Here is a 24231-nt window from a genome sequence, read left to right on the forward strand (position 1 = left end):
CAGTAATATATTTTAGACATGTGTTCTGAAACACCAACTCTAAGCCTGCATTTATAAACGGTTCTAACTTTTTAAAATTGTGGAAGGCGCTGTAGTGCAGTTGTGTTATTCTTGGGAGAAATAGGTCTAAAATGAGGGGGATTTTTGTTGTGATGTTGATCGCCCTCAACGAAAAGACACATCCGACCACTTTCGACACTTTCGCGGTTCACTCTTTTTCGCCTCACCCGACGATCGTGATTCTCCAACCTGTTGCGAGCCACAAACTCTTCTCACACAAGACCCCACGATGGACAATTCCTGCGAGGTAAGCGAGAAAGCGAGAATTGCGTCAAACTCAAACACTCTTCAGCCAATGAGCTTGTTGCAGTCTTTCGAGCAATCTGTACTCAACCATTGATTTCTGGATAACGTTTTCAAAAAAATGACGATTTCACAGATAACTGGATGAAAATAACAACCTTGTCTAGTGTTTCTCCATTGTCGACTGGAGTGTATTGTGACGCTTACAATACATATTTATAAAAACATATTTTTGATACATTATTTTAACGACAGTGTTGGGTAAAATTCTGACTAGAACAATTTTAAAGAACTAATCTAGCTGGGCGACTGATATAAGAAATTGAAATAACATTAGATATGAATTTAGAAACTTACCCACAAAACCATAAACGCGCAGAAAACTGAAAAGGAGAAATAAATAAAACGGGTACTCTATTCGTGAGATGTCATCGCCAGCTACTGAGACAACAAAATCGTTTCAATTAACAACGAATTTCTACAAAGAGTCAAAGTCTGGGAAGTCTTGAACATTGACTAGTTTTCCCCGCTAGTGAAGGTGACATTTCCTTCAAGATATTAGACTTTTTTGTGTGCTACCCTCAATAAGTAAAGTTGTCGGTGCCGGTGCCGGTGCCGGTGCCGGTGGTGATGATGTGGTTATCCTATTAAAAACATCGACAGGAGCTCCCTTCTGACTTTGGCAAATATTTTGCCTTCAATAAAGTCGAATTGAGTCAGATAATATGTTTACCTACTGTTTTGAGAGAAACCAGAAAGCTAGAAATGCAACAGGAAATAAGTACCAAGCCACCGCTGTTATTCAATTCTATCAAGATCTCACACCATACATGTACACATTGCGGACCTATGATTTTGCTTCCGCTTGACGAAAGGTGTCATAAGTGAATAAAATGGCCGAGCAACCGGAGATACAGTGGCTTGATGGGCAGGCAAAGGACACAAAAAGCGTGGAAAAAATATGCCCTAGAAGACATATCAGGCAAAATCAATGGCAGAGTAAGTGGAACGGCATGTACCTGTCTAACTGCTACGACTACATCTCTGATTACGAGTGTATTTTCAATCATCCTATCGACGAGAACAACCAGTGGCGTTCGTATCCGAAACGATGGTACGATCTAAAGAAAGCCAAACGGCAAGGAACAAACGTATCCATCCGCAGTCTAGCTCACTTCACAACAGAAGAAAAAGCTAATTTGATTGTTAATTCTAAAGGCTTCACGGGCGGAAGAAAGAAATTCGATAAATACGAAGATGGAAACAATGTCGAACAGAAATTCTCTTGGTGGAGCCCCAAATTTGATAAAGATGCCATAACACTAGTGAGGAACACCCTGGAAGAAGCTATACAACCGTTTCTTGCTGATCGAGATGGTGAGGAGGAAGGTGAATTAACACGGCTAAAGAACCAGTTCGCCACCTCTGATGCTTTCTCGCCAAATTCACAGCGCGGCTATGGAAGCCAATACTTTCAGTATGGCATTGACGATTTATGTCGCTATTACGGCGAACTCTTTGACGATGATGACGATGAGGTGCAGTTTAAAATACTGGGAACGTTTGGTTACAAGGTGGAGGTAATGCATGCAGTTCTTGTTTGCAGCCAAACAAATGGCGTTGGCATGTTCAGTGCGTACCCGTCTGTGTTAACACCGGAGGAAGATGTTTACAACGAAGCAGTTGTAACACGAGACAAGAATGGAAACTGGGTATGGAAACCTCAATCAACAGGAACTGTGATCAAGCGACTGCCCGATCGAAATGTTTTTCCCAAGTACCGCAGATGGGAGCATGTGGCCTTTGCATTTCATATACCTGACGAGTGGGAAAAAGACAAGCAGTTCATGTTTGTACCAGACCTAAAAGACAATTTACATCAGATTCAGTGAAGATGACCAATAGCCGAAAAACAAAAGCGAGAACTGCTCTGTGTGCGTTTGATCGCTTTCGCTTTTTTGTGACTATAGATGCTATGAAGTAAAACCTTTTGCAGCTGCAACCTTTGTGCAATCATTTAAATATTCAGAGCTAAGTTTTAGTGAGTGTAATATTTATTTTAAATTGCGAGAGGCCTGTTAGTATACCGCAACTTGCATTTTACTTTGCTCTGAGAATGGTAATCCAGAAGTATTCAATTCATATTAGCCTAATAGGTAAATTTATTTTATTTTTATTTTTATGTTTACACGACCCACAAGCTTGTAGCTTAAAATATTATCGCGTGTAAATAAAGGTGAGCAACTACACAATACAGGAACACTTTTGAAGGTCTATATATTTAGTGGCTCGTTTGGCTCGTTTGGCTTTTGGCTTTCCTATGAACAAGGGAGCAAACGAGCCAAACGAGCCGGCTCGACTTGATGGCCGATAGTTGAACTGAAGTGGCGCTGTATTCTGTAGCTTAGCCTATTGATCTATCTATCAAAAATCGTGTCAAAGCGTTAGAACTTCCCTCAGTTCATAGTTAGAAGTCGGTTTGATGGCGGTTGTCCAAATTTCAAAGTGATGCCTTATTTTGATTATGATGTATTTATGAGAGTGCAAAACGAAACATAGTTCAGTATTAGACTTATAATTACAAATCACAGTTAACACAGAATTTCCTTAACCGTAGACGTCGACTTTTACAGAGCACCAATGAACCAAAACAGAGGTATATTAGGTAATTTCTTGGATAAAGTGATGAATTAGTCCTCAATCATATTTAACAACATATATGCAAATCGAATGAAATGCTGTTAGGGAAGCAACGATGGTTTCATTATGTCGTGTAAGTAATTATTTAAATGTTATCATGTTATAGCGATGTAAGTTTTGCATTATAAAGTAATGAAAGTATTAGATTGGGAAGCTAGCGAATAAACCAGCTTATACTGTATGAGTGATGTTTGTCAGCCGAGTAATTCAGGGTAAGGTACAGTAAACAAATAAGTGCAGTATGATGAAGACAGTAGTCCTCATGGCGGCTGGTTATCTCAGTAGCGCGATGGCAAAATATTACAGCATAATAGTGGACTTAAACATATCAAACGGTCGGCGAAGCTACAGTAAAAATAGTTTCGAGCTAGACAAGCATACAGCTCGACTTCGCGTAAGCTGTATAACTTAGACTTTATTCTACGTGCTGTGTTTCAAACTGAACACTGCGTGAAATCAAAAATATTTTAGTCGCATAGTCGTCACTCGCAGTAAAACTCTCGGCCGCTGAAATAATTCGTAGTTCTTTACCCCACAAGTAAACCATCAAAGGAAATTTTTGGCTTGTTAATTTGTGCTATTTTACGAATACCTGACTTCGCTCGAGTCAGATAACAATGACGTCTTACAAGCTAATTACTGTAGGGCGTTATCACAAGATTACCATACTTTACGGTTCGCTTATAAATGATGAAAGAACCTCTCTTCCATATAGTTCCTATAGTCTAAGTGGGTGCACGTAACTTAATGGCCCGCCGAGACAAATTAATGCAATGGCATTATATGCCCTTCCAAGGAAAAGCTCAGCTTGCGAGGCTCAAAAACCGGCTTACTTACCTATTACAAGATGTAAGCAGAAAATCAGTGCTTTGCCAATTTTTTTTCTTTTTTTTAATAGCAAGGATAGCTTCCATGCCGAGGCACCAACTTGAGGTAAGCGTGAATGAAAACAGCACGATGTTATTTATAGAGTCTCGTTTTAAAATGACAGTGATGAATGTATTGAAATGAACCATATTAACTATAACGTAGGAAATGTCTTTTCTTCCTCGCATCTTTTGGCTGTGGGAATTAAAGTGAATCGCTTTAAATCACAAGGGCTATTCTCGTTATCAGATGTCTCGTCGGCTTCGCTCAAAAGCCATCAGAGAATGAGGTTTTCACTTCGTCATAAATTTCGAAACTTTCGAAACCAAGAGGAGCCCATCGCAACATTAACAGTGTTCAAACGACAGAAATTTGCTTCAAAGTACTTCAAAGTACTTCAAAGATTAGGTTTTCATTTTCATCGCTTAAAGTTCGATTCTTAACCCGTATCCAGCTGACTCACTAAATTTTTGGAACTTTACTCAAAGAGTTGTGTGTGTTTGAAAACGTAATGGGTCTGTGAGCGTGGAGTTTCGGTGCCGTTTGTCAAATTAATTTTGCTCGGGTGCGGAGCATTTAAAGAACAAAGAAACTCATTTATCTGAGAGTAATAAAAACATATTTACACTCGACAGCTATTTTCTATATCTTAGCCTGCGAAGCAAGCGTTCCCATACAAAGAACTTTTCCGCATTCTGACAGCGTCGAAGCAGGGGGTGGTGGGGCGAGAGAGGGAACACTTGCCCGCAAACCCCTCGATTTTGAAAAACCCGTTCGCTCTCTCGCCCCACCACCCCCTGCTTCGTCGAGTTTTTGCTCTCGCAGCCAGAATGCGGAAAAGCTCTTCGTTCGGGAACGCTTCCTACGCTGGCTATCTATAACCTTGCTCGTACTTCTTACTTTATCGTGAATGAAATCCTCCGAAAAAAGGGAAAACTACCTGAGATGTTTGACTGAGGTCAAATCCCGACACAGCCGGTTTGCGCTCGTTCCCAACCCTAGCCGCTCTTCTCTTCGAGGCCGATTGTAGAACCTAGGAAGGAGTGGAACGCACGTTCTTTTGCTTCTTCAATAGACCTATATTTTAGGCAAGAAGCGAGACAAAAACAACTTTATTTTGTATTTTATTAATTTTTATTGATTTGAAGCTACAAAAACTTCTTCCATGCAAGTCCCGTGTCGTTATTCACCATGCCACTACGGGAAGACTGAGCACTAGCTTTCGGCTCTTTGTAACGTAAACTAGTAGCTACGCGCTGATAGGCTCGGCACTCTCATCTTCCCGCCCCCCGGAGTCTCACTCGCTCCAGGGCCTAGGGGGTGAGAAGATGAAAGACACTGGAAACGAGGTTGCTACGCGCAGTGGCTTATCGTGGCCTTCCCTTCGACCAATCATTGCTCAACATCGAATCAGCAGTTTTTCGGTGTTAAAATCCAAGATGGAGGAAAGTCACCACCTTTGTTTTGGTTGTGATTGCATTCTAAGTGTTTTTGTTGCAAAAATAAATATATTGGTTTAGGCTTCTTATCAAACCTCAAACGGTTCAGTACCGTGCACAATGCCTCATTTCTGTCTGGTAGAACTTGATAGCGCAAAGGTCCTCAAGAAGGGAACTACGTCGGTGGAACGATCAAAAAATGTCAACAAGACATTTGAATCTCAGAAAATTTTATCACAGTTAGCGGACCCATGAAATTAAATCTCGCGGGAAGTAAACTACGTCAAAGAAATGTTTTCTTCCGTTCACTGATAACTGTCTAGCGGTAAAGTTTTTTAAAAGAGGTTAATTGCTGCCTCGGGGATTTGACTCACGCAAAGAGATAAATGAAGGGAATGAAAATTAATATAAATAGATGAAAACACCTAGTGTGCTCGAACAGTCTTGGCTGATCTTTTTGGGTTTTGGCAAAGATGGAGAACCTCTTCAATTAGGATCGAAAGAAAACAGTTTAAAGATCGTTAATGGGTTCAAAGAGCACTTTTTTCTTCGCCATTAAGTTGATAACATGTGTTACGCTATCGACGTTTTGCTGTGTTCAAGGACAAAAACGAAAATCATCAAATGAAGAAAGCAGTGCCTCGGCAACACTGGTTGATAGTATCAACTCTACAACACGGACCGAGCTGCCACAAAATAACGACCAGCTGCTTCATGGAGGAATCATTGCCTTTATCCTTCTTGGCTGTATCGTGGCTGTGGTTCTTTTTGGATTACTTCTAACAGCTGTATACTTGCGAAAGAGGAATTCTGCGCAGTATCCTTTGAAATGGGAAAAGAAGTTTGAAGAATCGATGGGAAGTTTTAAAATGTTGGACAGAGAAACAGCGAACAGGTCGCCGATAGGAAGACGTGCGCGCGGAAAGAACTTCGAGAAAGTGGGGGTTAATTTGATTCACAAATGTGAGCTGGAGACGATTTTGTAGAGCTAAAAAGTAAGTTTGAATTTATCGATTTCCAAAGTGTTTCGCTTTGTACAATTGCTTATCACCAAGACCTCCTTATCAAAAGCTTTACTTGCCTCTGGTCAACCCTAAAGGCTTTACAGTTTTGAAACATAAGGGAGGCTTTTTTTTAGGAAATATAATTTACGTGCAAATGTACCAGTTGTAATTGAGTTTCTGCTAGTTTGTAAGAACTACTTCACCATTATCGAGTTTTCTTGCCTCACCTAGGGCAGCTGAAGACTTGATGGCTGCGAACAGCAAGAATCCGACTGTAATCATTTTCATTGTTACATTGTTATTGTACACTATTGACTTCGATCGAAAAGCAATTTACTTCAGAAGAGTAGAACTGCTCGAGGTGGTAGATAATGTAGGTGATATCGCGTGATTTGCATAATGACGTCATTTGACTTCGACAACAAGAATGGTTTTTCAATTTCTTAACCTAAGAGCAATGAAGTTTATTCATATTGGTTGACCACGTTATCGATGTTTTGCTCTGCTTGGGCGTGTACAATCTCTTTCCGAGGGCTTTACTCTTGAAAATTGGAAGAGGCGGGGAAACTTCAACGGAGAAGTCTTGGAAACAGAATGTGGCCTACAACCCTTGTCGTGTTCGTTGTTCAGAACTTAATTAGTCTTAGATCGTCTTTCGTATTTTTCTCCATTGGTAGGCTATAGTTTTGAGGTTCCCTTTTCTTCACATCTTCTGACAGAGGTCTTCTTTATCGATATTATTACGACTTCTATAGGCGAGAACATTTTACAGTTCGTACTTGGTGGCCAGGCCTTTAGACAGAAGCGAGGCTAGAGTTGACTTTGTTATGATACAAACCTTGTTACTTTTCAAATGTAAATTGTTCTGTTATCATTCTAACTAGTTTCTAATCTCCATCATCACATGGTCAACCAAAACCTCGCTTCCATGCAGAGGCGAGGTTACACTTCACAGTACTGTCTATTCTCAGACCTTCGGTTAAGCTACGACAGAAAAATGCATTAGATATTTTCATATTTACTGAAACATTCTTATTTAACCTTTTGGGCTCCAAGACTGATGGATATCTAACTTCTCTTACCAGTATCAACTCTATTGTTTTTTTGTTTTTTTTTTAACAGCAGACATTCCTTTGAATTGAAGAAAAAGCTAATCAAATGGGATATTGTCCTGATACACCGCCAAATTCCCAAAACTAGATTAAAAGAAATGTAAGGCGCTTGGTAAGGAGAATTGATCTTCCAAGCTTGAGTCTGAAAGGGTTAAAAAGGAAGGAACAACATTCTATGCCTAAGTCGCTTTAAATTATTACAATTAGAATTACTTCCACACATCTATTTCTCGGTTTCTATTCTCTTGTTATTGTTTTTTTCTTTTTCCTTCTTGTTATTGGAATCTCAGTCCTATCTGCACTTCTCTCCATTACACTTCCTCTAGTCCTCTGGTATCTTTTTTCCTGATTTCATCGTCCACAGTCGCCATCCAAATATAGAAAAACAAGATGAGTTGTCACCGTTCTACACTGTCCACCTCGGTGTATTTTGTCGTGTTGTTTTGTTTTCACTCGATACAAAATCATAACCTTTCAGTATTCATGGCAGGGGGTCAACAGAATATGGTGCATTTCATGCAAAGAGCTCAAGAAATCTCTGCTGGTGGGACGCGGTTCTCTCTCGGTTTTTGTGAGAAATCTGCACACCTGGGTATCTCGCACGCGTTTAAGGTTGCGGTTTCAGTCAGCTTTCAACCTCAAGCGCTTGTTTCAAAGCTTCCTGTTGGAGCTCGCTGAGTTGTCCGAGACAAGCCTTCCACATGTCAGCAGCGCTCTGATAAAAGAAATAAAACCAATGCAATTGACATAAAAGGTATGATTAGTAGAATTTTACTGGTAAACTAATGGATATACTGCAATCTGATTGGCCGAGCCATCACACACTGTCAGGTAGTTTACCACAACATTTTCCGTTGTCGTCATTGGTTAAAACTGATCACATGGTACGATCTTAGGCGATCTGAGCGCGAGTATACGTCTGGCTACAGCTGCAATTCAGTCCGCAAACGTTTTTGCTTAAGTGTTCATGAAGTTTAGTACTACTTCACGTAAAGAAAATAATTGGAAACCATTACAGTATTTGAAGGAATTTCAGTCAGAATTCTCCTGCAACAATTACATCATTTGCTCTCGCTTTCTATGAGGTGACAGTTGATTCGGCTTTTTAGCCTCTTCAACTACCACCTCATGAAACTCTCGAGCACATAATCCAATTACCAAGTAGATTGCATGGTGTGAACTTACTTGTATTTGTCGTATAATTGCAAGAACTCTTTTCCTGGCGGCCTCGTCATCGCTTAGAACGTCATTCACAAACAAGTCACCAAAGATTTGAAGTATACGCGGCAAATTGCTGTTATTCGTACCCAGAACAAGAGGATGGTTTCTGTTCAAAAACGCAAAGTTTACAGTATTTAATACTGTTGTTGTAATGTTTGTGGTTGTTCTTGTAGGTAGTCTTAAACAAAGCACGATCGCTTGATACCTTACTTGTAAAGTGAAAAGTTCACTGCATATGCCTAATTGCTAATCTTCAATAGCTTTATCTCCTTTATCCTTCTCCAGGCTTTCAGAGCGTGGACGATAGAACGGAGCACTTCCTTTTTCCGTCAATTCACAATCGTTGTTTCCTTAATTCAGTGTCTCAAATTAGCACAGTTGTGATTTTGCCTGTAATCCGTTCGCTAGTATTTTTACCTTCTCTACCACAATCTACCCCACAGCCACATATTTACCTAAGACTTTTAACTAGAACTTTTAGCCCCAATTTCGAAGTATAAATTCTCATTACTTATCACCATACATTTCTGTTAATGCCGATTGTGAAAATTTAGTGGCACATCATGACCAGGGCCGGGTTATAGGAAGCCGGTTAACGCTAACCCAGGATTAAAAGTTAACCGAAGTATTAATTTTTCTTGTACAAAAATGTTTTTCTTTACCTACGTATTGTATAGTTTATGATTATTAAAACCCAAAACTGAAGGACAAACAATATAAACGGTAAACCTCACCGAAAGGTTACTAAACTGAAATCAAAATTCTCGCTCATTACGCGTTAGCTTTATCAGGCTTTGAAAAACCCGGCCCGCATGGATAACCACAGTTGATGATTGTCGTCATTCTCACAACCTCTCTACTTGACCCTGTACCGACCTTGTAAGGGGAAATTAGATGTCAATCAATGTACTCACTCTTCGATCAAATCGCAGACGTATCCATACACGTGAGGTGCTTCTTCTTTGTCTTCCGTTATCGGCAGTGTCGCAAGGAATGCCGGGATTACTTCACTGAGCGCGATGTTTCCACGGTTGTATTTACATATTTTTGCCACGGCGGAAATGGCGTTTTCTGTCGCATTCACATTTTCTCGACTTCTGGAATCTTCGGCGTTGATGACTTGGAAAAGCAATGGGACTACATCTGAAAAAAAGAAAAACAGTTTATTTTAATAATAAATAAGATAGAATTACTTCTTTTAAAGCCTCCCTCACTAACACTAGAACTCAAATAAAGCCACCCACCCTCTGGTGCCCTCTCATTTCCACATCGGCCTTCCGGAAACGCGAAATTACGTTTTCGCTAAAATTTTCTGCTCTTCACAAAAATTCCCTTCTTCCAACAGTCCAGTACAAGCCGTGATCTATTCCTCTTTAATTGGCACTAGAACTCAAACTTAATGAAATCACCCACCAACCCCCGCCCTCCCATTTCCACATCGGCACTCCAAATACGCGAAATTACGTTTTCGTTTGAGTTTCCTGTTCTTTACAAAAATTCCACGCTTTCAACAGACCTGTACAAGCCGTAATATATACCTCTTTAATTAGCACAAGAACTCAAACTTAAAAATTGCCCACCAACCCCCCCCCCCCCCCCGCCCCGGTCTCCCATTTCCAAATCAGTCTTTCGAAAACGCAAAATTAAGTTTCCGCCACAGTTACGAAAACTCCCTGCTTCCAACAGACCTGTACAAGCCGTGATGTATTCCTCTCCTCCATATTGCGCCATCACCCCACATCCGTAGCACGCAGCCTGCAAAACAGAATCGTTTTACATCATATGGCACAGCCGTGACATACAGTAGCAGAATGGCTGAAAATTTATCACGCGATATGAAATGGCCAGAATTAAACAAACCTGTCTAACATCAGCATTTCTGTCTAACACATAATTCATCATCGGTCGCAGAAAATAGTCCTGGTACTTAAATGATGCCTGGAATACAAAACAAAGATTTCTCAAAATCTGCCATGACACCAATCAATTCTTGACAGAGCGAGAGGAGAAAAAAAACCCAACAGATTTCTTGGATGGTTTCGCTGATCCTCCTAATTCCTATCTTCCAATATTGCAGAGGTAACAAACCCACTTGAGGCATTAAAAACGTTTGTCTCGGCGTTAAGGGGGACTACAGCATAAGAAACAAGCAAGCCTGTATAAATAATCACAAAAATAAAGCTGAACATGTCCCACGACATTGCTGTTTAGTGCGACCAAAGTGATGACTTCGTTGTTCTTCCAACTTCCGACTTCGGTGTTCTTCCAAAAACAAAACGATTCTCTACAGCCTCGAGTTAACCTAAGTCTATAAATGACATTATCTTGACCCCTGTTCTCGGACAGCATGGAATCCGCAAATAACGGCCACATAAACACGGCTGATACTTACAGACCCAGTGTGTTCTATGACATCATCAAAGACACACAAAGACCACTGTTTGTCTTGAGCGGATCCGCCGGGAGCCTGGAACGAATTAATTAGAATTCACCAGTAAGGGTTAATCAAATGAATGCTACATACAAAACCAAACACTAAAGAGTCACTGGCTCTTGGAAGCGACACCCGCCAATGTACAACGATTTGATTGGATTGCAAACTAAACGGTGGGAAAACAGTTTGTAAACAGATGAAGTCAACGCTTCGTGCAGTTCTCTACCAACAAACGTAAAACGTCGACGTCACTTATGGTTTTCGACTCAGCGGCAGTTAAGTTTAGGCGAAAACGACGCCAAGAGCTGCGCACGCGCAGTGCATTTGACTGCTGACCGATGAACTTGGAAAGAACGTAACAAAACACGTGAGTTCAGGTGCCGAGTAGTAATGTTAGAACATTAATGATAACTACATGAGATTCCACTTACCAGTATTAACGAGTGAAAATCGGGAAGAAGCTGCTCGAAGAAAGGCAAAGCTGCTTCTTTATGGGTGCCGAACAACGCGTGCATAATATCGGAAACCTGTCAAAACATCACAGAATGGTTAATAAAACCAAACCATTAATTTAGTTGCACGGCTGAAATTCAGTTCATGTCCTCACCTTGCTTAAGATGTGCACATCCGTCTCGTGCTGAAATAAAGATAAAAAAATTGTTACTTAAGACAAACATTCGATTCTCTGAAAAAAAAAACCGTACGTAATATAATACAAGCCAAGTGCAACTGTACCTCGTCTTGCAAGTCTTCTTCTACTTCTTCGTCGTAATCTTCTTCTTTTCTTCTCTCTGGAAATAATAACGATACACAAACAGCTCAACAAACCACAGAAGCACTAAATCAATAGGTAGAATTATCTGAACGGCTTTCGAGCGAACGACACACCAGAAGAATACGTTGATTGGCTCACAACCTTGAAGATTTGGACCATTCAGTTACCATTAACCTTTAGGAATGACAATTGTAAAAATCCTCTTTGTTTGGAAATGTCTATTGTTGACCAAAGAAAAAAGTCATAAAAACTCCATTCATCCAAAATGCGAAATTTACACAAATGTACCCAGTCACAAGGTTTCTACCAAGAGCACTCCGACACAAACAGAAATGAACTTTTACTCGTTTTGTTACAGTGAGGATACTTCGTGTGGCGTACATGCATCAACATAACTGACCCGGTGATAAAAAGAAAAATGCGGACTCAGCTTAATGTACTGTACAATTAACAACAGCGATTCCTGCCATCCCATAATACTCACGCTGTCTTTCGACCTGTCTGTTTTTATGAGTGTCTATAATATCATGCAGCATGGTGCCAAGCTCAGTGAAATAATCAGGAGTCATACAGCCCACGCCTAAAGTCTCTATACACCGTGCCAGAGCGTCCATGATCAAAATTTGAACTTCCGGTTCCGGTTCCGCGCTCATGGCTTTCAACACTTCCGGGCACATGAAGGCCCACATCTGCCGAAGGTATCCGTCCCCTTTAATCTTTGCACACTCCAGCAGATACGGCAAAGATTCTGCAGCAGCTGTGCGCACTAGATCGTGGAAGTAGAATTTCAACAGGGGGACCATTAGTTTGACGACTTGTTCTGTGTAAGGAGCGAACCCTTCTTTTAGTTCTCTGGCGTAGCACACAAGCATCTGACATGCAGTGCTCTTGTCTTCCAGGCCAGCGGTCTTGATGCCGAACTTTTGCTGTGGTAAAAAAAAAAAAAGGGATGAGAACAGTCACCCAGTTTACACGAATTAACAGCTGGCGTGATTACTTTTGACACTGATACGGGGAAAGGAACATTATAGTAAACAAGCACCTGTCATGACAGTAGTTTAGCAATGAAAGCAACGAATGAGATTGGTGAAAGGTGAATTGATCAACATGACACGAGTGTCCGACAGGAATCGAACCCATGACCTTCCGAACACCAGGAGGGCGCTCTATCCACTGAACTACGAGAACTCATGAAGAGCAAGGTCATCTAACTGAGTTCATATGTGACAGGCGTTCTGCATACTACTGGGATCAGCACTGTCGAAGTCATCGTGAGTAGTGATAAGTGAATAAAGATGCTGAATTTTAAGCTCGGTAATAAAATGTGAAAGAATTAACACCATCTATTCACTTATCAATGAGAATGGTATTATTGACAAGTGCTTTGCAGACAAAACTCTCAGTGAAATCTGTGTCTCAAAGCTGAGGAGCAAATGTACAATTTAACTCGAAAGAAGACAGGAAGGTGTGGCGAAGATTATTTGCAATATTCTCCTTCAAAACAAATGTATCTTACCTGATCACCAAGCGTGATAAACTGCCATCCTTCATCTTCAGAATACTGTCCGCTCTTTGGATCATCAGCTGTAAGAACAAACACCACACGTTACGCATGCACAAACAATCACTTAAGAAATTACTAAACGGAAGCACAAGAAAAATGATTAGAAACAACTTTTGAGTTTTGACAAGAGCATCAAGTTATGAAGGCCAAACATGGAAATCACTGCTTTGTTACAGTTGAGTTGAGTAACAACTTTCAAGCTGTCCGCAAGCGCTTGAGAAATTATCCGACTGCTAAACAAAATATCGAGAAAACACTCAAACCAAGGTTTAGCAAAAACACCATTTGTGCAACCTCGTTCCCACAGCCAGGGTCTCTTATCTTCAAGATGAGCGACCCTGGGATCGAGGTTACCTTTTGTGTTCTTCATCTCTATAGAGGAAATTTCAAAATTGATTGAAAAATACTTTTGACACAAACCATCAATGACTGCTACTTCAGGCTTGATGGATGCAGCTTTCATCACTGAGGGCATCACGAGGGGAAGGTACTGAGTGAACTCTGTGCCAAAAATCTTGCACATTCTGGCCCAGGCTGAGATCATGTAGGAAATCTGATAATAGGTTAAAATCACATTTGAGTCGTAATGATGTTTCTATGTATAAATAAAAGCCAATGTAATTGTAAACACTTTCTCTCTTTTTTCCTTACAAGGTAACGAACAGTGATAAAAAATAACAGACCTGAGGATCATCAGCCTCCAGCTCTTCCATCTCAGTCTGAGTCTTCAGTAATAACTGCATCACTTCACTAGCATCAGGCAAAAACTGGCAAGCAGTACAAAGAAAAGGTTTCAATGGCCGTCAACAGCATGTACAGCTTAATAAGAAAGAAGTGTATTTTGGAAATACATGTACTAGATTGCAAAACAATCGAACCTCTGATCAGGCGTTCTTTTTTTACGGCAAACGGGGAAAGCTTTTAAGGGGAGAAAGAACGCCCAATACACTTACTTCACGAGTAGTCTGTCGTAGTCCTGAATCTGGACTTTTCTCTGATTGGTTGTAAAGCAAAAGCAATCTTAACTACGATCAGACGTTCTCTATTTTCGGCAAGAGAGGAAAGCGCCAATTTCCCAAGCGAAATGCGACGCCCCTAAAAGGGTCTGGAACGAGCTAGAAAACTGGGGAGAGACCCTGAACACAGGAGCTTCATGCATCTTGCAAGGATATCTAGAGAGAAAATAGCGACTAAAGTACAAAGTACTTTGCAGAACGACACTTACTTTCTCTTTTCCTACAGCCAAACCAATTAAACTGATGCACTCAATGGTTTTTCCCCGCAGCATGCGGTAATCAGATGATAGAGCGTTCTGCATGATGTACTTCAGGTTTGGCATGAACCGATCATAATAATGAAGAAATTTCTCTTCTGCCGTATCTGCCACTGTAGCAATGGTGGTGACCACCTGCTCCAGAACGAGTTTACCGCCACGTTCAAGCTATCAAACACAAACAGAACACAGAATCAACACATACAATAACACAATAACAAATTCAGGGGTGTTATTAAGTTTTCAGTCACCTGTACTGTAGCTCTGATGTTCTCACCTGTAACAAAGTTGTTACATCCTGGGTGAATTCTATCGACAAAAGGAAATTTCACCTGTAGGATCATGCTCAGTCATAACAGGTCTTCCAGGTCATGGCCCTTAGACCAATTATTTTTCAGAATCATAAAATTATACTCAGCAAAGAAATGACAGGAACCTGTTATGACATGAAAATGACCAACAAAGGTGGCAATGGTTATGGATTACAGTGAATCTTGAAATCATGTCACTCTATAAGCTTAGAAGGCTTGCCAGGTTGATTCTTAAAGTTAGCACACTATGAAGCAACTATCAATGCAATCTATTACTGCTCCCACTTGATCATCTGATGCTAGCGCAAGCCTATTGCAGAGTTCACCCTAAGTATTCTGTCAGGCTTCCCCAGCAATGCTCCTGTAATAATTTATACACCTGAGGGAAGAGGCACTGTGAGAGTAAAGTGTCTTGTCCAAGAACAATTGAAAATATCCCCAGCACGAATATGAGCCTGAAAACCAGCTGACCCAGGGTTCACATGCTTCTCATTAGCCTGCTGCACCTCTGACAATGCGTTCAATGTACCTTGCACTTCTTATTGATTTCGTAATAACTGTACCCACCTCTCTCAGCTTGGAAGCCAGCACAGCTTCAAGTTTGGCCAGGATATTATCCAGATAAGTTGCTAGAATAGTTTTTGGGCAGTCGTCAGAGAAATTCACAAGAGCGGCAGCAGCATGTGCCTGGACACGAGGATTGGCTGTGTCATCCAAAACAACAAGAAGCCCAGGGATTACCTGTGAAGGTTAAATGATATAATTTACAGTCATCATGCCAGTGTCCATGTATACATAGAAATACGATAAAAAATATAACATACGGCCAGGGGTGTCATTGAAGGGCCTGGCACCGAGCAAATTGACCACCTGTGAGAATTCTTTTGTCTGCTTGGTTTGACCATCTTCTTATAAAGAAGTTCAGATCAAATAACCTTGCTCGCTTGTGAAAATCAATTGCCCTCCTGCTAAAAACGTTACTAAAACCCCTGCACACAGCACAAAGGCCTCTTATCATTAAAAAGCAAGTGGCAGGAGTAACTTGGAAAGAGCGCAACCAGCTAATAAGGGTAGTGTAAGTGTACCAATTTAAAACTGGTCGGGACATGACAAGAGCTCTCCTGATCTTGTACAAGTGTACAATGTGGATGCAGAGTACAATATAACAATTGAGATTCAGTGGCAAGCCCAAGAGATGAACATTTACTTGCACGCATCCCTTACAACTTGCAATCTATTTGCACTTTTCTGCTTGTCTCCCTGGCCTGTCTCCTCTGGAAGGAAAACTTATTTACTAGCTCATGGCTATTAAGAAAACCTTTAAGCAAACTCTGTCAGCATGATCAATACAGTTTTTTCAAAATCACTGAGTATCCTTCAGTCTTAACACTTACTCTGTTATGAAACTTTTTTTGGAATCCTGGAGCAAAATCAGTTGACAACTGTCCCACTGCATTGCAGGCAGCATACCGTACTCGGGGGTGGGTGTCCGTCAGGAAAGGCAAAACAGTGTTAACTATGTCGGGGAGTAATGCTTCCATCTGCTTATAGCATCCTTCACCAACTGCAGAGATAGCCATCAGCCCAGCATGACGATATCTCCAGTCAGCTGGGAAAAAAAAAACAAAAACAAATTACTTACAACTCTTTATACAAAAATTACTAGTCACAAATTGTGGTCCTTACAACCGGATTAAATTAAATTTTTGAAGCATTGGTGTTGCAGGAGGCAAAGAAACCAGATACAGGGCGTGAACCAACAACAGACCAAATCCTCCTAGCACTCCTGACTGAATCAAACCCATGTCACAATGGTGGAAGGCAAGCACGTTTTGTAAGTGTACTCAACGGAACCTGCCCTGCTTGTCTTTAATTTGTCTTTGAGATTAGCAATAAATAACATGTACAAGCATGTATCATGTCCATTAGATTACCAATTCCCTAATATTATCAATGATAAACTTTGTACACAAATGTAAATTTAGTCGAGAACTTACCATTCTGTAACATCTGTGGTACTGTAACAATAATATGAGGCAAGACTGTTTTTCCACCCAGACCACAAGCCAGCCTATCAAGGGAGCTTTCCCCTGCTACAGAGTTACTGTGAACAAACATTATTACCGTCAGTAAACTACATCATAAAAGCCTTGGGTCCGGTAGGAGCAAGAGAACCTTAGTACAAGTACATAAAATTCTGCACCTTGAAGGGTTGGGTTTAATTGGCCATTCTAACCCCAACAATTTCACAGTGTAAGTCAGTGTGCATCATCTTGAATAAAGAAGTTCTTCAGACATAACGAATGAAACATGACAACCTTCAGGAAGTCATCACACTTCTTTGAACATACTGTAGCACAACAACATGATATACAACTGTACAAAGAATTTGCCATAGTCTGAGCATTGTGTTTGAGACTGTTTTGATTAGTACTGTACTGTAAATCAAGTGCTAAACGTTGAGATCACATGTCCATACAGTCATAAAAAGGCCAGTAAAAGCAGATATGTGGCATTGCGCAAAATAAAGGCTTCAAAATATATGCCAAAACTACGAATCTCAGCATTCTGACTGCAGATGCCCCCCGCCTTGACACATCCTAAAAGCATAGCATTTTCTCATTCTTCCTCCTAAAAGGACAAGTTTCACTTGAAGAGTACTTTAACATTTAAGGATGAAAAAACAAACAGTGACTACCTCTCAGAGTCTTCATCATCAAGTTCATCAGAGACACTCCACTCTGGATCATCTTCCAAGTCAACCATCATTGCCAGCATCTCAGGAACTGTGATTTGTGACAAACAATTAAAATGTCATGAGCACTGTAAAGCTGCAGAAAATCTTTTAAAAAATGCCACTGTAACTGTACAGAAACAACTAATTGCTTTGTTCCAAAAATACCCCTCCCACTGAGGGTTTTTCGGTTCATACATGTACTTTCCTTTCAAGATTTTGGTTTTTGAGATCTCCTTCACCCTTGGAATTACCAATAACCCTCCTTGAGGTGGCTATGGATGTTTTCTGGAACCACACAATTTTATTTTCCTGTTTATCACAGAAATTTAAAATGATTAATAAACATAAGAATCTCAGAAAAATGGCCAGCTTACCTATTACCGGGATGTATTTCTGACATTTCCTCAGCATGGCTGGTGCTACAATGAATATAAAAAAATTAATGGTTTAAACTTAAACAAAATTGAACCTGGATAAATTAAGGGGGTACAGTTAAAGAAATGTCCACTCTGTACTTACTACATGCAAGTCAAATTTCACGATAATTTTTGGCTTTGATCTCGATGGTGTACACAACTCACTAACCTGTCTCAGCTAGTGTCACCACACACTCTAAAGATAAATGTCTCCAGCTTTCAACAAGACTTGTGTTACGAACAATCTGCAAAGGTGAATTTGCTCATAAACAGACATGTTCAGCTGTCGATGTACACTCTTATGCATTTAGTTGCACAAGTATGAATGAAAAACAGGAAAGACTTGTAAAAACAAAAGTAATCTTTCTGTTGTTTTTAACTATGATTGAATCAGGCAGGCACTTCATTGCAATCGTGCCTTCATCGGCTGCTTTCAAGAGCCAGTGAAAGTCATTTAATTACACATGCTTAGCTGATACAATTTGTGCGAGTTTGTACATGTAACCTTAATCTCACTGCAGGCCTACGCCAATTAAAGAGGTTAATTTCAATAATGAACATGTTTTATTCCTAGTCTGAATACTTTTGTTGAGAATGACAAAGAACAGACTTGAGTTGTCAGACCAGAATATGATGACAGGGTTTGACCTCCAGGCTTCCAGATCCAAAACCCAGTGTTCGACAGCTGGACTATCACCAGCCTTGCACAATTACAAAATAGATTCACCAGGTGTTGTGAAAAACATACCTCCAACATCAAGTCTAAAATTTGTTCCAAATTTGTCCTGAGAAGCTTGGGACAAGTGTCGGCTAAGTCTATCAGACATTTTAACACGGAGTCATCAGCATTTGCTTGAACACTTTCCCGAACAGCCTGATGTAAAAGAGAAAAAAAGAGACAATTAACCTAGATTGCTAATACATGGTTCCAAAAAGTACCGGTAAGGAAACAGACTAACACTCATTTCCCATGTTTTTTAAAATTATGTGGCTTAATGTAATTTAGGCTTTTTAAGACTATATTGCTGGCCAGCAGTCTCCCACAGGGTTGATGTGCAGGGGTTGGCCCAAGTGTTGGTGCAGGGGCTCCTTGTAGTTTACAGCTCTGTTTTGGATTTCACTCCATTCTGCATGTTTTTCACTGCTCATAGACTTTTCTCCCAGCCCACCACTCTCCTTCTCAATTGCTTGTTCAGTGTGACAGTGCCAAGTGGTTGCCACTCACAGGGTTGTCATAGATACCCTACATGCTCAGCTAAGATTGCTTGTGGGTCCACCATCCTTTCAGGCACCATATTCCTCAAGCTCATCTCATGTTGGTGAGTTTAATGAACAGTGAGCAAGAAATTAACAGCACCTTACTGCTGTGCTATGTGCTTCATGTACCTTGGTAACATCCTTAACTCACCCCTACCAATAAAGGATCTTTAACATTATTCTACCATTCTTACCTGTACTATACCTGGGACTAAATCAGCAAATTGCCTTTGTTTGACTTCTTCAACTTGATCTGTAATAAAGGCAACGGATGCACGTGCTGACATAAAACGAACCTGTAACAAAGGAAACAACAGCACCATAAATTTCAAATAATACAGGTTAACCTAGCAGCCTGATCATTGCAACATACAAAATAGTCTTTACAGCAGGTCCGTAAACTTGTAAATAATAAACCTCTACAGAACATTCTTGCCCAGTTATGCATGTTGGTTGAAGGCTGACCACAAAAACGATACAGCTTACAATGTAATCTGTTTAAGGCAATTTACAGAACACTTAAGGATTTGTTGGGACTTTTCCAGAAACCAGCAAAGAGCAAAAATTCAATTGGGACATTTTGGGGGCATTTCCAACGAGATTGTTGCATTCAGCAGTGTGTCAGTAGACACTGTTACTGTAAAAAGCTATCTTTCAACCCCCCATGTACACAAGTGTGAAATTCCACATTGATTTTCGGTGCTCTAATTCACTAGTACAGTAAATGTTTAGTGCTATGTTTAAAAACAAATTTTCTTGTTAAAAAACCTAGGTGACACATTGTTCCAGGGTCTTCTCCTATAAACCTCCTACAGCAAGTTGAAAACTGTGATACAATCAAGTGGAAGAAGAGCTAACTGGTGGGCTCAAGTTTACCTGTTGACTAGACTGATCCTGAAGACACTGCCACAACATCTGTTTGATAACCTGCATATAATGCTCTTGTTGTGTTCCAAAAATTCCAGGAAAAGATCTACAAAACATTGCTTTTATATTCAATACTTACATGTACACCAGTTGAGATAATAGAGAAAAAAAGTCAAAAACTTGCAGCGGCAATTACACTGTATAGCCTCTCTACTGTTTTGAAATGTGCCAACTATAAAGTGACATAATGTACATCCAACAAAATCACTATTTTGGTTTGGCAAGACAGAAAACAAAACATGGCCAGACATCACATACCATGACTCTCTTGGTACACTAGTCAAGACCTACATGTACTGATTCAAAGAAGTTGTACAATCAGAAGCTCACTAAAATTGTGCCCAAGTTGGTCTACATATATACAGATGATGGGACTTTATTTTGTCTCTGATGTACTGTAAAAAGAGCACAACCATGATAATGAAAAAGGCAACATTTATTACTGTCCACACTTGACATTTAGCAGGCACAGGCAATTAATTTTGGTTGGCTATGGTCCAATATTGATGATCAACTGTTATTTTGCAATTCTGACCATGTGAAAAGGAAAACTGATAATTCCCTTAGATGAGACACCATGTCTAGTTCACAGACATTGACTGAGAAATATTACAACACGAACAAACTTACACAAAAATATGAAGTGCACTTTCCTTCAGCTCTGGTTTTGGTGAATTGCAGCATCCAAAGAGAAATTTCAAGAGTTCTTGCCAATGATTATACCCTTCCTCATCTATTCGACAAATAAAATTATTTTTAAAATCTACAAGTTAAAAATACATAATATTAACCATCTCAGCTTAATTAAAAGTAATCTAACCAGTATTTATTCAATCATATCATTTAAAAGTTGAATGGCAATAGTCACAGTAACTATCAGTTACTTTACGTCAAAAAATTATTTAAATGATTCAATTTGAACTCAAAATTACCAAATAGGGCTTTCAGTTACTCACTGACAACCAATGCACAACTTATTTTGTTAGACATGAAAATGCTACCAAAACGGGACATGAATTTTCACCATGTTGCTTGGAACCTACCAAGAAGACTTCTAGATAATTCAGCAACAGCATCACAAACTTTTTTGCGGATTGTTTGCACCTCTTCATCACCAATTGCCTTGAGCAAATCATTTTTCATCTCTTGCTGAAATGCTGGGTCAAGTTTGTCGTAAAAATCCACTGAGCTTGAGAAAATCCTACGCAAGAGTACAGCTGACATCTGGCGAACCTTTAAAGAAATCAGTCTTAATATCAGTTACCACCACAGTTAATATCAGTTACCACCTTTTCTATTTCCAAGTAAAAATAATAAGAGGATTTGTAAGAAAATTTTCAAAGAAGAGTAGCCATTAAATTTCATACAAATCCTATGAACTTTATGACCTTAAATCATTTCTTACCTCAGGGATTCCTGACGTTCTAATCATCTGAATAAGGAATTTGATTTTTGTTGGCTCATCAATTGTATCATAATGTGCCTGTTAGGATGTAAAGAAAACATGATTATAATAAATACAAATTGAATAATTGTAAATATATCATCATCATCATCATCACATAAAGCCTCTAATAACGTCATAGACACAGCCTGCTCTACTCACAAAAAATATAAAAAAATAGCAAAGACCCATGATTCATATTGTTTGGGTACCCATTGTTTGGGAAACTATCTTCAAGGCCTGTGGAATTACCTTATTTGCACAAACATTATAACTGGAGAAAAGTCCAGCAGGCAGGACATAACTTAAGGTGTTTTTTTTGCTGTTGTTGTTGTTTTTGTCTTTGTTTTGAACAGAGTATATATTTAGATGTAATGACAGCATTTATCACAGTATATATTTTGAGTACAGCCATGCCAAAAGAGAAACAGAACGTCCCTCACAGAAGGCACGTGTTTAGGAATTAAGCCCGGGGGAGGTACTTTGGGAATTTCTGGATGGGGATGTGCCTCTGGGACCCTGGAACCCTTAGCCTATACCAGAGCTAGTTCAGCTGAATTCTGTTACCCTACACTAGAGTAAACTCCATAAATCCCCCCATCTATCGACACTATTGCGGCTGATTTGCATAAATTTAAACTTGCCGATTTGATTTTTTTATATTTTTGAGTGGCAATTCCTGGTTTCCTTAGTCTAGATGAAATCTTCAACCAACTGGTCAGTTTTGGGAAAAATGATATCCTATTCTAGACCCAAACGCTCTGATTTATATACCCTATGCTAGAGTAAACTGCTTGAAAACCATACCCTTCACAGCGGCACATACCTATATAGCCCATATATGGCAGTGCCCTCCCCCCCCCCGGGAATTAAGCTTAAAATTACAATTGATGCAAATAACCTACAGAGAAGTGCATAAAAATCACTTCAACTGTGTAACAGAAATCCTAGCTGGCAGCTGAGGTAAAATGTAGAAAACTGATTTCAACATGGTCATTTCTTTAGACAATAGCGTATTGACATTACTTGCTAGCAAATATCACCGGAACATTTGTAATGACATAATGTAACAGTCAGTGCCGACTTGCTCATTACGTGTTTGTTGCAAATTACGTTTGTAACTTTTTCCTTTTTTGATTAACACCAAGGCAGTTTGTTTAAAAAAAAAAAGATTCATAAGATGCTTTCCCTGCTCGTAAACGGACTCTTGCATTTCTCAATTGGTTTGCAAAATAATTATAAACTCATTCACATCGCATTAAATCGAACTCGGAAATAAATAATTATTACCTCAGTGCTGTATGTAAGCTTAATAAGCAGTTGGTAATATCGACCGTTGTTTTATAATGGCATACAAACTCAAGTGGGATTTAAGGGTTTAAGGTTACTGTAAACCGACTTTAATGCAACCCTAAATCACTGGAGTGACCTTAAGTAATCCCGGAAAAATTCATTCTCTGTAAACCCCCATACTCGATGCGTTATGCACAGCAGAAGGTTTTCGAATGATAACACTGAAAACGTGGGTGAAAATATCATCAAAACAACCCGTTGTTTCGACACTATAACGCCGCTTAAGGCAACGAGAAGAAGAAGAGTTTTTTGCGAGGCGATGGGAAATGCAGGGCCTTGAAAACGTCAAGCAAAACTTCAAATTTTAACATGCACATGGCATGAAGAGTCAATCGAATCCTGCCGGCGATCTGTACTTCTCGAATACATTTTCCCGGCAACAGGCCTCAATGTAGTTTCTCGGGCAGGTAAAGCAATGAAAGGATTCTAATGAGAAAAATAAAGATTTTCCTACCTCTGCCTGATTCCTGATATTGTTATCAGGGGACATCAGCTGGGTAACAAGAGATTCGAATTGCTGCTGCTCGTTCGCCATTACGGCCACCATATTGCCCAACCTTCGGTGTGTACGCATGCGCCTGATTTTGCTCATAGAAATTTTTTGGCGGGAAGTGGATCCGCTTGTGAGATTTTCAAATTTTGGCGCGACAGTCAACAATACTTTTGTTGATTTCTCCGGAAATCCAACAACATCGTCATCATTAAAGACCCGGTGACGCGGAGTAGTGGTCTTTGTAGAGATATAGAGCACCATATGGTCATTATATGGTCAATTAATTTGATTTTTTTGGCGCCAAAAAGGTTCTGGACAGATCTGGGTTGTACACTGCTGTACACCACTCTCAAATTCCACTCCTACGTAACTTACCCAACACTTTAAGCCCCTCGGCAACACAAATAGCCACAGTATGTGAACTATTGACAAATTTTCTTCCCCCATTGCTTTTCTTAAACAAAGTTCACTGATCCTCGTCTTCAGACGTATTTGTCTTCCTTGTTTGGAAAATATCTAGAAAAGATGTGATGTCTATCACTACACTTAAAACTATTCTTCTAGTTATTGGTCCTGAAGCAAGCCCAAGAGACCAGGCGAC

The 24231-nt window shown here is 39.9% G+C and overlaps 2 protein-coding genes across 2 annotated transcripts; one reads left to right on the top strand and one right to left on the bottom strand.

Moving 5' to 3' along the window:
• Positions 1-924: 924 nt before the first annotated feature.
• On the top strand, positions 925-3184 carry LOC149108564 (uncharacterized). The gene has a single exon (XM_089294728.1). It carries the CDS (start codon positions 1197-1199, stop codon positions 2193-2195), a length of 999 nt encoding a protein of 332 aa, XP_089150854.1. The 5' UTR covers positions 925-1196; the 3' UTR covers positions 2196-3184.
• A 3560-nt stretch (positions 3185-6744) lies between these two features.
• On the bottom strand, positions 6745-23891 carry LOC110042279 (importin-5-like). Its single transcript, XM_020747642.2, has 27 exons — positions 23592-23891; positions 21746-21823; positions 21384-21573; positions 20971-21073; positions 20290-20386; positions 19608-19709; positions 18905-19030; positions 18326-18401; positions 18115-18159; positions 17702-17789; positions 17001-17107; positions 16398-16612; positions 15571-15744; positions 14645-14860; positions 14103-14186; positions 13840-13972; positions 13372-13439; positions 12340-12781; positions 11816-11871; positions 11688-11717; positions 11512-11607; positions 11039-11113; positions 10507-10584; positions 10335-10401; positions 9561-9789; positions 8611-8752; positions 6745-8140 (listed from the first exon to the last, which is right to left on the bottom strand). Exons 1-27 carry the CDS (start codon positions 23889-23891, stop codon positions 8051-8053), a joined length of 3507 nt encoding a protein of 1168 aa, XP_020603301.2. The 3' UTR covers positions 6745-8050.
• Positions 23892-24231: the final 340 nt, after the last annotated feature.

Source organism: Orbicella faveolata, unplaced genomic scaffold (genome assembly GCF_042242905.1).
Source record: "Orbicella faveolata isolate gen_17 unplaced genomic scaffold, um_ofav_v1 contig_25, whole genome shotgun sequence".
In the NCBI taxonomy this organism is placed as follows: domain Eukaryota; kingdom Metazoa; phylum Cnidaria; class Anthozoa; order Scleractinia; family Merulinidae; genus Orbicella; species Orbicella faveolata.

What these genes read in the sequence shown, in the direction of transcription:
- LOC149108564 (XM_089294728.1), top strand. Translation starts at nt 1,197, where the DNA reads ATGGCCGAGCAACCGGAGATACAGTGGCTTGATGGGCAGGCAAAGGAC.
- LOC110042279 (XM_020747642.2), bottom strand. Translation starts at nt 23,891, where the DNA reads ATGGTGCTCTATATCTCTACAAAGACCACTACTCCGCGTCACCGGGTC. An exon ending in ATTTTCACTCGTTAATACTG is followed by an intron (nt 11,114 to 11,511) that starts GTAAGTGGAATC and finishes AATTCGTTCCAG; the next exon opens with GCTCCCGGCGGATCCGCTCA. An exon ending in GAAATGCTGATGTTAGACAG is followed by an intron (nt 10,402 to 10,506) that starts GTTTGTTTAATT and finishes TCTGTTTTGCAG; the next exon opens with GCTGCGTGCTACGGATGTGG.